The sequence below is a fragment of the Crotalus tigris genome, unplaced genomic scaffold, assembly GCF_016545835.1.
Source record: "Crotalus tigris isolate CLP2741 ecotype Arizona unplaced genomic scaffold, ASM1654583v1 scf7180000017764.6130737, whole genome shotgun sequence".
In the NCBI taxonomy this organism is placed as follows: domain Eukaryota; kingdom Metazoa; phylum Chordata; class Lepidosauria; order Squamata; family Viperidae; genus Crotalus; species Crotalus tigris.
In genome coordinates, this window is record NW_024096618.1 from 2,093,612 (window position 1) to 2,107,010 (window position 13,399).

A 13,399-nucleotide genomic window follows, 5' to 3' on the forward strand; every position below is an offset into this window, starting at 1 on the left:
GCCTACAAGAAAGACCAAATGAAGAACAGAATAGAGGCATGGGAAGACAAAGCACTACATGGCCAATACATGAAAAAAATAGCTGGGAAAGCAGATAATAATAAAACCTGGCAATGGCTAAGAGCAGGAAAATTGAAGAAAGAGACCGAGGGACTAATTCTGGCTGCACAAGACCAAGCCTTAAGGACAAATGCATACAAAGTCAAAATTGAGAAGACAGCAACAGACAGTAAGTGCCGCCTATGCAAAGAAGCTGAAGAAACAGTGGACCACTTGGTAAGCTGTTGCAAGAAGATTGCACAAACTGATTACAAGCAGCGGCATGACAAAGTAGCAACAATGGTGCATTGGAAGATCTGCAAAAAACATCATTTGCCTGTAAGCAAAAACTGGTGGGATCATAAAATAGAGAAAGTCATAGAAAATGATAAAATTAAACTGCTCTGGGACTTCAGAATTCAAACAGACAAGCACCTGCAACATAATACCCCAGACTTAACAATTGTCGATAAGAAAGACAAAAAAGTCTGGATAGTGGATGTGGCAGTGCCTGGAGATAGCAGAATAGAAGAGAAAGAACTGGAGAAGATAACAAAATACAAAGACCTACAAATAGAAATAGAAAGACTGTGGCAAAAGCAAGCAAGGGTAGTACCAATAGTCATAGGCTCCTTGGGTGCAATCCCAAAACAACTGGAGCACCACTTGAACACCATTGGCATTGACAAATTCGCTATTAGTCAATTGCAAAAGGCAGCCTTATTAGGAACTGCTTCCATCCTGCGACGATATCTGTAATACCATCAAACATCCACATCTGCCTATCCCAGGTCCTGGGTAAGGACTCGATAGGTAGACAAAATGCCAAATCCAGTCTGAACATCTGGCTGACTGTGCGATGATCGATAATAATAATAGTCAATTGCAAAAGACGCCTTACTAGGAACTGCTTCCATCCTGCGACAATATCTGTAATACCATCACACATTCACATCTGCCTATCCTAGGTCCTTGGGAAGGACTCGATTTGTTGTTGCTAATTGCGAAGTCATGTCTGACCCATCACCACCCCAGGACAATGTTCCTCCAGGTCTTCCTGTCCTCTACCATCTTCTGGAGTCCATTTAAGCTCACGCGTACTGCTTCAGTGACTCCATCCAGCCACCTCATTCTATGTCGTCCCATTCTTCTATTGCCCTAGCATTAGGCCCTTCTCCAGGGAGTCCTTCCTTCTCATTAGGTGGCCAAAGTATTTGAGTTTCAACTTCAGGATCTGGCCTTCTAAAGAGCAGTCGGGGTTGATCTCTTCTAGGACTGACTGGTTTGAACGCCTTCCAGTCTAACGGACTCACAGGAGTCTTCTCCAGCACCATAGTTCAAAGGCCTCAATTCTTTGTCGCTCAGCCTTTCTTATGGTCCAACTTTCACATCCATACATTGCAACTGGGAAAACCATGGCCTTGACTATACGCATTTTTGTTGGCAGGGTGATGTCTCTGCTTTTTAGTATGCTGTTTAGATTTGCCATAGCTTTCCTCCCCAGGAGCAAGCGTCCTTTAATTTCTTGGCTGCAGTCCTCATCTGAGGTGATCTTGGAGCCCAGGAAAATAAAATCTGGCACTACCTCCATTTCTTCTCCATCTATTTGCCAGGAATTGAGAGGGCCGGATGCCATGATTTTGGTTTTCTTAATATTGAGTTTCAAGCCAACTTTTGCACTCTCCTTCTTCACCTGCATCAAGAGGCTCTTTAGTTCCTCTTTACTTTCTGCCATTAGAGTGGTATCATCTGCATATCTTAGGTTGTTGATATTTCTCCTGGCAATCTTAATTCCAACTTTTGATTCATCTAGCCCTGCCTTTCTCATGATGTGCTCTGCATATAAATTAAATAGGCAGGGCGACAGTATACAGTCTTGCCGGACTCTTTTTCCAATTTTGAAGCAATGAGTGGTTCTGTGTCCAGTTCTCACTATTGCTTCTTGACCCGCATATAGGTTTCCCAAGAAGGACTCGATAGGTAGACAAAAATGCCAAATACAATCTGAACATGTAGCTGACTGTGCAATGATCAATAATAATAATAATAATAATGTTGGAAGGGACCTTGGAGGTCATCTAGTCCAACCCCCTGCTCAGGCAGGAAACCCTATACTATTTCAGAAAAATGGCTGTCCTGTTTCTTCTAAAAACTTTCAGTGTTGGAGCATTCACAGCTTCTGGAGGCAGGTTGTTCCACTGATTAATGGTTCTAACTGTCAGGAAATTTCTCCTTAGTTCTAGGTTGCTTCTCTCTTTGATTAGTTTCCATCCATTGCTTCTTGTCTTGCCTTCAGGTGCTTTGGAGAATAGCTTGACTCCCTCTTCTTTGTGGCAACCCCTGATATATTGGAATATTGCTATCGTTTCACCCCTCATCCTTCTCTTCATTAAACTAGACATACCCAATTGTTTCTGTTTCTTGTATGTTTTAGTCTCCAGTCCCCTAATCATCTTTGTTGCTCTTCTCTGTACTCCTTCTAGAGTCTTAACATCTTTTTTACATTGTGGTGATCAAAACTGGATACAGTATTCCAAGTGTGGCCTTACCAAGGCACTGTAAAGTGATATTAACACTTCACGTGATCTTGATTCTATCACTCTGTTAATGCAACCTAGCACTGTGTTGGCCTTTTTGGCAGCTGCAGCACACTACTGGCTCATATTTAAGTGATTATCCACTAGGACTCTGAGATCCCTCTCACAGTTTCTAATATTGAGCAAGATACCACCAATATTATACCTGTATATTTAGTTTTTCTTGCCTAAATGTAGAACCTTACTTTTTTCACCATTGAATTTCATTTTGTTAGATAGTGCCCAATGTTCAAGTCTGTCAAGGTCCTTCTGTATCTTAAGCCTATCTTCTGAAGTGTTGGCTATTCCTGCCAGCTTGGGGCCATCTGCAAATTTGATGAGTTCCCCATCTATCCCCTCATCCAAATCATTGATGAAGATGTTGAAGAGCACTGGGCCAAGAATAGAGTCCTGGGGCACCCCACTACACATTTCCTTCGATGTAGATGCAGTCCATTGCGGATCACATGCTAAGTACAGCTGGTCAGCCAGCTATGAATCCATCTGGTGGTGATAATTTCTAACCCACATTTTTCTATCTTATCAAGTAGTATGTTATGATCTACTTTATTAAATGCTTTACTGAAGTCCAAGTAAATTATATCCACAGCATTCTTCTGGTCCACTAATGTTTTAAATATTTTAAATGTTTAAATGTTTTGTGTTTTGTATTTGTATTTGTTTCTTTTGTTTTTTGTTTTGGAGTTTTTGGAGCTTTGTACTTTTGAATATAATAAAAAAAATTGAAAAAAAAGAAAAAGAAAATTAGCACCAATTGTTGGTTTCCAATATTTAATACTTCGCCATAAATGCAATCCTTGACTTATGATTGATTATTGAACAACTGTATTCAGTCCTGATAGGCTTGGAACAGATGTTCTACAATCCATAAAGCAGTTTCATTTTCATTATAAAGTATTCTGAAAGAATGTTGCTAAAATTGACTGAAGCAGTTTAACTGAGAGCAATTAAGCGACACTGAACATACATGTTGCATTGTACCAATACCTGATATAAACATTCTATAAGTTCCATCCACTTCAGTGCCATAAACTAATTAGGAATTTTAAATCTGAATTACATGGAAACACATTGTATCTAAATTTTGTTATATCAGTGGTTCTCAACCTTTCTAATGCCGTGACCCCATAATACAGTTCCCCATGTTGTGGTGACCCCCAAGTGGGTGTGGCCACCAATAAGAGAGAGTAGGACAGCTAGGGAAAAGGGAAAAAGTGGCGGATAGTGTGGTTTAGCGACCCCCGTGAAATGGTCGTTTGACCCCAAATGGGGTCCCGACCCACAGGTTGAGAACCACTGTGTTATATGATCAAATGGTTGACTTTCATAATTTCTTTTGCACTTTAATGTTTCTGTCTATACTGTACATGCATTTACACAGGAAAAACATTCAAACATAATTTTATTTGTTTTGATTAATAAAAAACAATTATTCTTCTTTTGATCTATTTAAAAACATATTGTCTTTTTTAAATTTTCATTTATTCTTTTGAGTAACCTATATATAATTTCAGATATTTTCCCATCTGTTCAAAACACTGTTAAGCATTTAGTAGCATTTTTCACAGAGAAATGCAACTATGCTTTCTTTTTTAACATGAAGGAAATAATATTTATACCATTTTTTACTTGAGGAATATTATTTTGTTTAGCATTTTGCTAAGAGCATCCTTTACCTCCCTGTTACGTAGGCTGTAGATAAGTGGATTAAGTGAGGAGATGACAAGTGTATAAAAGACGGATATGATTTTATCTTCCTCCAATGAGAAATTGGAGCCAGGTCGTATGTACATGAAGATGATGGTTCCAAAGAAAATTGACACAGTGGTGAGATGGGAGGCACAAGTGGAGAAGGCTTTGTATCTTCCCTGGGCAGAGCTGATCTTCAGGATGGCAATAACAATGGCAATGTAGGAAATCAAAACAGCCAGAAAAGTTGTCAGTGTAATTGCAGTGGATAAAATAAAATGCACAAAGTGAGCAATGTGGGTATCTGAACAGGACAACTGGAGCATTGGAGGAGCATCACAGAAAAAATGATTAATAGTATTTGAGTTGCAGAAATTTAAATTAAAAATAAATATGGTCTGGACTGTTGAACTTGCAAAGCCACAGGCATATACAATTATAACTAAGAAGATGCAACACTTCTTTGACATAATAACAAAATATAGCAATGGGTTGCATATTGCTGTGAAGCGATCATACGCCATCACAGCCAGAAGACAACCTTCAATGGTCACAAAGACGGCAAAAAAGAAGAATTGTGTGGTGCATCCTATGAAGGAAATTGTTGAATGTTCTATCACAAATGTTGTCAACAATTTGGGGGCAATGGCAGTAGAATAACCAACATCTACAATTGAGAGATTTCTAAGAAAAAAGTACATGGGGGTGTGAAGCCTAACATCAATTTTTGTTAGAATGATTATCCCCATGTTTCCCACCAATGTGATGAGATAGATGAGCAGAAAGAACATGAAGAGGGGGATCTGAAGCTCTGGGTGGTCCATGAATCCAACAAGGATGAACTCAGTCACAATGGTTTGATTTGTCTGCATTGTTTATTTCCCTCTAATAGAATAAAAAAAGAGGGAAAACTTTATAGCAATATATCTGCTGGATTGTCTTATAATATCCAAGGGAGAAGACTAAGGAAATCCCAAACTAAAAAGGAGCTGTTGCTTGGAAAGCAGAATTACTCCTTTTTGTATATATGAGCTCTGTTGTATTATGGGCTCTTGATAAATATGTTCTTTTCAATTATTGTGTGGAGATTGTGCACAATATTAATAATGCCAATTAACAAACAATAGTTTCATACCTATCGTCATCTCCATGCATATTGCAGAAAGCCTTTCTCTGTGTGAAAGAATGTGGACCTTGCTAAAATATGTTTTCTATCGCATTCTAGTATTCTCCAAAGAAGTCAGAGTGATCAGTCACTGTCTGATATATAATTCTTGCCAAGAGACCTCAACCAGAAAATAATCCACTTCTGCAGGAAATGCTCTGTGTAACAATCATTGGCACGAATTGGCTACTATGCACCAACTTCCATTCCATCTGCATCTGAATTTGTGAATGATAAACTTTATATTTACAATTCATTTTACAACATTTCAAAGTGGCTGATCAATGTGCATTATAGCCTTGTCCTGCAGTACAGTTCCATCTAGTATTTCTTTTTCTAAGACAAAATACTTTTTAGAAGAACACCATAGATTAATTGGATTTTAACATGGATGTGTGTACTTCATTATAAGTAATATAAATGAGCAGATACTATAAGCACCCTTTGCCTCAATGCACAACTAATAGAATTAACCACTATAGACTCTACCAGTAAGCTAAAAAAAAGAAAGAACCAATTTTTGACTCAGGAACTTCATTCTTCATGCATAATAAGAGATTTAATTCACACAAAGCATCATGAAGAAGCTTTTGGAGTTTGGATCACAAGAGAATTCTAAGTAAAACACACAACAATATTTTTATATCAGACCAGTTGAGTATTCCTACATCTGTCTGTAAATATATGGTGAAGAGTAGAAGTAGTAGTGGTAGGAGAAAGATATAAGCAATTAACAATTTATTTGGCCAAGTAGAAGTGCTCAGTTAAAGAACTTACCAGATTTGAAATAAAGATTCCATTTCAAAAGATGAAAGATGGATATAATTTCTCATTATATACTTTGTTTTCCTTTGGTTAAGAACCAATTTATTAAAATCTCAGTATAATCTCTTGGCAAAATACACTTGAGGGTCTCCTAGGAATTCATATTTCCACTTTATAGCATCTGTGTATAATTAGTTCAAACTTACATTAGAATTCACTAAAAAAACCTTGTTATGCCATTTGAACACTTTTATTTGAAACATTAACTTGCCGATGGAGGGACCTTAAGATTAAAGGGTGTCAATCATACCCAGAAAGCACAAGTAGTGAAGCTAAACTAATAATGTATTTACATGAAGAAACGTAATTTTTTAAAAAGGGGAAAAAATGCAACAAAGGAAAAAGTGTAATGTATCATTATATCAACCCAAGCTTCTAATATTCAAACACATTTCAGACAGTTTCATGTCACTGATCATACACCATGTTAAAACTGAGCACAGGAACAAGACAAAAGGTAGTTATACTACATCAGCAAAGTCTCTCCCAGGCAAAGATTGCAAAGCAGATTCGGGCTTCAAAATATGCTGTTCAAGGTCTTTTGAAGAAGCACAAAGAAACAGGCAACATTGAGGATGGTAGACACAGTGGTTGGCCAAGGAAACATAATGCACATCATGCTTACTTCCCTTCAACATTGGAAGATGTCCAGCAGTGCCATCAACACAGAACTAGTGGAAACCAGTGGGACCCAAGTACACCCATTTACTGTCTGGAGACATCTGGTCAGAAGTGGTCTTCATGGAAGAATTGTGGTCAAAAAGCTATATCCTCAATGTAGAAACAAGGCTAAGCAACTCAGCTGTGCACAAAAACATAGGAACTGGGGTGCAGAAAAATGGCAGCAGGTGCTCTGGGCTGATGAGTACCAAAATTTGAAATATTTGACTGTAGCAGGAGACAGTTTGTTTGCCGAAGAGCTGGATAGTGGTACAATAATAAATGTCTGCAGGCAAAAGTGGAGGTTTTTACATGGTGGAAGTTCCTTACAAGTTTGGGGCTGCATTTCTGTAAATAAAATTCGAGATTTTGTCAGGATCAACAGTGTCCTCAATGCTGAGAAATACAGGTAGATACTTTTACTTTCATGCCCTACCACAGTGATGGCGAACCTTTTAGAGAGTGAGTGCCCAAAAACTGGCCACTCCACCCCCTGCCCTGCCCCCGCTCCATTCCCACCCTGTCTACCCATAGGGCCACTCACCGTCTCCAGGGCCTGCCACAGATTGCCCAGCAATGCCATGGCAGCCACGCCCTCTGCCTGCGCCCTGCAGCATCAACTGTGCGCGATGTGGCGTGAGGGCAGAGTCTTGTCTATGCTGCCTGGCTGCCATGTCCTTGGCTGCACTGCTCCTTGTGGGCCACGCTTGGGGGCAACTCTTCTCCAGGAGGGCTGCTGGTGAGGAGTGGGTCATGGGGGGAGGCAAGGCTGGGGCAATGGCACGTATGCCCATAGAGAGGGCTCTGAGTGCTGCCTTTGGCACCCATGCCATAGGTTCTCCACCACTGCCCTACCATCAGGAAAGTGTGTAATTGGCCCCAAATTTATTCTGCAGCAGTACAACAGCACCAAACATCATTAAGAACTATTTTCAGTGTAAAAAAGAACAAGAAGTCCACAGGCATGGTAAGGGATGGTAAGACCTTCTTCTTCTTCTTCTTCTTCTTCTTCTTCTTCTTCTTCTTCTTCTTCTTCTTCTTCTTCTTCTTCTTCTTCTTCTTCTTCTTCTTCTTCTTCTTCTTCTTCTTTTCTCTCTCTCTCTCTCTCTCTCTCTCTCTCTCTCTCATCTGAAATCCTTCCTCGCCCTGTGCTGTATTCTTCCACCTCTCTCTCCCCTTGCCTCTTTGTCTGCTTACTTTGCCTCCTTTCTTGCTTGTCTCCTTTTCCTTTCCGCTGTTTCTCCACTTGTTTCACTCTCCATCTCCCTTCCTCCACCTCTATCCTTCTTTTGTTCTCCTCCCTTCACACCATGTGCTTTCCCTTTTATCTGGTCACCCATCTTCTGCCTAGTGGTCATCCACCAGCCAAGTCCTGCCCACCAACCATCCCAAGCAGATATATGAGATCTTTTTATGTTTAGGCTTTTGGTCCTTCATCTGCTTATGATGAGTGGCTCCCTACTCTTGGGAAGCCTTAAAATTACTTTGACAGCCACAGTCTCTGCATGCTTTCCCTTAGACTTTCTATTATGATCAGACCCTGGGATGTCCACAGCCCAGCTGCTCAGGAGACCAATTGGGTGAGTGCTGCACTGCCAACCATCCCTGTTACACAAATGTTCCTTGTACCTATTTTTCTATCTGGGGATTTGTCCTTTGGTTTCCAACTTTATTTTCCTGGCCCTACTAACAAACACTATGAATTCATCATTGTGAATGAATCCTATTCATTCAGGCTGTGCAGAAGATTCAATGCTTGGTTCTTTGGAGTCCATGTCCTTCCCCCTTTTTTGTTGGATTAATGTTCCTTTACAGACTATAAGCATTAGAGCAGTTAGCAGGACAATTCATCAACATTAAAGAGGTACACACAACATTTTGACTGTAGAGGTAGATATAAGTTTGGCATTGCACTTAAGAGTGTTTCTACTTGGAAGAAGACATACCAAACAGAACTCTGCTGCAGGACAGAGCCATAGTGTGTGGAATGAAATGTAATGCTAATCAGTCAATTTGAAATGCTCTTAAACTAGTTGTAAAAATAAAAATTATGAATCACAAACTGAAACTCATTTCTGATGTTATTTAGATACATAGCATTTTCATTTCCAGACTATAAACCTGTGGTGGCAAATCTATGGCACAGGTGCCACAAGTGGCACACAGAGCCCTTTCTGTTGACACGCGCGCCGTCGCCCCAGTGCTAGAGCTTCAGCTGGGTTTTATAAAACCTTTTCGCTTTAGGCCTCTGCCGCTGTGTGCAAAAAAAAAAAAAAGTTTCGATCACTCAATAAATTTCAACTTCTCTCAGGAAAAAAAAAGATCTCTCAAAGTTGGAATTGATTGATTGAACTTTTTAGTCCCACCCAGCCTGCCATTACCACTGCAGCCACGCCCATCCAATGGGCCACACCCACCTAATGGGCCACGCCTACCCGGCACCCGATGATACATAAGTGGGTTTTGGTTGCAGTTTGGGCACTTGGTCTCTAAAAGGTTCTCCATCACTGCTATAAGCATTAAAGTAACGATCAGGACAATTTATAAACATTAGAGATGTGTATACAAATGTTGACAGGTACTACTCAATAAAATACCGAATTGCTGTGAAATCCTGTAGCCTAGTTGTTACCTCACTGTATTTGCCTTTTCCAATTCTTTATCTGATTTGCATTTTTATTAGAGAATCTGAATAAAAGTGAGATCTCATCATGTGCAGGCTTCTGATCCTTCATGCATATGATGAGTGGATCCTCACACTTTTTAGAAATTCTAAACTTAATCTTGAAATATCTCCAGCATCCATAGTCTGCATATTTTCTGAAAAGCTTTCTACTTATAAAATAATGTCCATTGTATTCACTAAATCATAGTGGTGATGGATAAATGAGAACATACAGCCCTCTCTGTTGAGGCGGGTGGCCATCCCTTTGCCCAAGGGGGCAGTTTGCAGTAGCCCAGCAGCATGAAGGAATCAGACAAATATCTTGTAAAAAAAGCAACCCAGTAGTGGTTTTAATATATTTGTTAATAAGATTTATATGGCCATCCATCTCATTAGAAGTGACTCTGGGTAGTATACAATAATTAATACAATAATATAAAAAACAATCCCATATAACTGGGCAAGAATCACTCCCAGGCATCTCCTCTAGACCTGCATCAAGGCCAGTGTACATTTAAGCATTTGAATGCATTTGGGTCAATATAAAAAGGGAAAAAATGACATTCCCATAGGTGTATACTACAGGCCACCCAGCCAAACAGAGGAAATAGATGAACTTTTTGCTAGTCAGCTAACTAAAGTATGTAGGAAACACATCACAATAGTAATGGGTGACTTTAACTACCCTGACATCAACTGGGAGACAAACTCTGCACCAAGTGGAAGATCAGATAGGTTCCTGACAAACCTAGCAGACAACTTTGTCTCCCAAAAAGTAGAGAAGGGAACTAGGGGAATAGCCATTTTGGACCTAATTCTCACTAACAGAGATGAAATGATAGAAGGTGTTGAAGCCATAGGAACCCTGGGAGGAAGTGATCATGCAATATTGGAATTCAACGTTATGGAAGCACAAGCAATAGAACATAGTCAAACTAGCATCTTGGACTTCAAGAGAGCTAATTTCAATAAACTTAGAGATGGCTTGGGAAGGATTCCATGGATGAGAATCCTCAAGGGGAAAACAACTCAAGAAGCTTGGGAAATTTTGAAAAATGAGATAATAAAAGCCCAGTCTAGCACAATACCAACAAAGAGGAAAAATAACAGCTCTCAAAAAAACCCAGCATGACTGCATAAATAACTCTCTGACAAATTGAAAGATAAAAAGGACAAGTATAGAAAGTGGAAAGAGGGGCACATAACTAAGTCAAAATATCAGCAAATAGCCCAAGCCTCCAAAGATGAAGTGAGGAAAGCCAAGGCTCAAAATGAACTAAGGCTTGCGACCAAAGTCAAAGATAACAAAAAAAAAGCTTCTTTCAACATGTAAAAAGTGAAGGAAATGATTGGTCCATTAGTGGGTCAAAGTGGCAAGAAGGTGGCAAGCAACAGGGAGAAAGCAGAACTATTTAACTCATTTTTTGCATCTGTCTTTACACAAAGGGAAAAAACAGACCAACCTATCGAAAATAGTGCCATAAAAAACAGAATAAAAATGCAAGTTAAGATAGGCAAAAAAATGGTAAGTGAGCACCTGTCCAGCCTAGATGAGTTCAGATTGCCAGGACCAGATGGATTACACCCCAAGGTTCTCAAGGAACTGGCAGATGTGATCTCAGAACCACTGAACTATATTTTTAAAAGATCCTGGAGCACAGGGGAACTACCAGAGGACTGAAAAAGAGCTGATGTAGTTCCCATCTACAAAAAAGGGAAAAAAATGGATCCAGGAAATTACAGACCTATCAGCCTGACCTCAATATCTGGGAAGATCCTGAAAAAGATAATCAAACAATGAATCAACGAACACCTAGAGGCAAACAAAGTCATTACTAAAAGCCAACATGGGTTTGTCAAAAATAGATCACGCCAGATAAATCTTATTGCATTTTTTGACCAAGTGACAAAATTAGTGGATCAGAGGAATGCTGTGGACATAATTTACTTGGACTTCAGTAAGGGATTTGATAAAGTAGATCACAACCTACTACTTGATAAGATAGAAAAATGTGGGGTAGAAAGCACCACCACCAGATGGATTCGTAGCTGGCTAACTGGCCGTACTCAGCATGTAGTCCTCAATGGAACTGCATCTAAATGGAGGGAAGTGTGTAATGGGGTGACCCAGGGCTCTGTTCTGGGCCCAGTGCTTTTCAATATCTATATCAATGATTCGGATGAGGGGATAGATGGGGAACTCATCAAATTTGCAGACGACACCAAGCTGGCAGGAATAGCCAACACTCCAGAAGACAGGCTTAAGATACAGAAGGATCTGGACAGACTTGAACACTGGGCGCTATCTAATAAAATGAAATTCAATGGTGAAAAAAGTAAGGTTCTACATTTAGGCAAGAAAAACCAAATGCACAGGTATAGTATAGGGGGTACCTTGCTCAATAGTAATAACTGTGAGAGGGACCTCGGAGTCCTAGTGGACAATCACCTAAATATGAGCCAGTAGTGTGCTGCAGCTGCCAAAAAGGCCAACACAGTGCTAGGCTGCATTAACAGAGGGATAGAATCAAGATCATGTGAAGTGTTAATACCACTTTACAATGCCTTGGTAAGGCCACTCTTGGAATATTGCATCCAGTTTTGGTCACCGTGATGTAAAAAGATGTTGAGACTCTAGAAAGAGTACAGAGAAGAGCAACAAAGATGATTAGGGGACTGGAGGCTAAAACATACAAGAAACAGTTACTGGAATTGGGTATGTCTAGTTTAATGAAGAGAAGGTTGAGGGGGGACATGATAGCAGTGTTCCAATATCTCAGGGGCTGCCGCAAAGAAGAGGAAGTCAAGCTATTTTCCAAGGCACCTGAAGGCAGGACAAGAAGCAATGGGTGGAAAATAACCAAAGAGAGAAGTAACCTAAAACTAAGGAGAAACTTCCTGACAGAAGTTTTAATTGTTCCTGAGAACAATTAACCAGTGGAACAACCTGCTCCAGAAGCGGTGAATGCTCCAACACTGGAAGTTTTTAAGAAGAGACTGGAAAGCCATTTGTCCGAAATGGTATAGGGTTTCCTGCCTGAGCAGGGGGTTGGACTAGATGACCTCCAAGGTCCCTTCCAACTTTACTATTATTATTATTATTAAGTGTGATTTGAGTGATTTTGTTTAATCAATGCTGAGAAATTCCTCCACATGTCTTTGCAAAATGTTTCTCAGGTCTCCTTTTCTCATGAGGACTTATGTCACTAAAAACAGGCCTCAGGGGCAGCAATTTGTGAATGCAATAAGAGTGGAGAAGTACTACTGTTTCACTTCCCTACCATCAGAAGGTAGCCCTTGATAGAGACTCTGACCCATTTTCTATTGAGTTTGCCTTGGCTGAGTTCCAACTAGGCTCTAGACACCTCTGCTCTCATTAGGCAGGATCCCTAAGAGGGACAAGGATTCCCCAGAGAAATGAGGTTGCATGGGTGCTATCTGCTCCAATGCCCCTTATTCCAAGCAGCAACCAAGGCTTCAGATGAACCCTGCAACAGACTAACAGCAACAATCTCCAGCACCTTCTGAAACTCATCCAGGTTCTTCAACTGTTAGAGGCAGACCCATCTAATGGTTCCAGCTTTCCTACAGTGGAGTATTTAGTGGGTACTAGAGAATCCCATGGAAGCCAGGGCATGATCTCGCCATGATAAAGGGAGATGCCAAGAGCATCCTCAGTTTCAGATCACATAATTTAGGCTTTGACAGGAACCAGTTCTGTAATGTGACCACTGCCCTGTGTCTGTTTCTGGATGATAT

General features: G+C 40.2%; 1 protein-coding gene across 1 annotated transcript; it reads right to left on the reverse strand.

Moving 5' to 3' along the window:
* Positions 1-3,521: 3,521 nt before the first annotated feature.
* LOC120306986 (olfactory receptor 1020-like) lies at positions 3,522-5,920 on the reverse strand. The gene has a single exon (XM_039341105.1). It carries the CDS (start codon positions 5,195-5,197, stop codon positions 4,262-4,264), a length of 936 nt encoding a protein of 311 aa, XP_039197039.1. The 5' UTR covers positions 5,198-5,920; the 3' UTR covers positions 3,522-4,261.
* Positions 5,921-13,399: the final 7,479 nt, after the last annotated feature.

Bases quoted from the DNA above. Each gene is read 5' to 3' on its own strand.
- LOC120306986 (XM_039341105.1), bottom strand. From the start codon at position 5,197: ATGCAGACAAATCAAACCATTGTGACTGAGTTCATCCTTGTTGGATTC.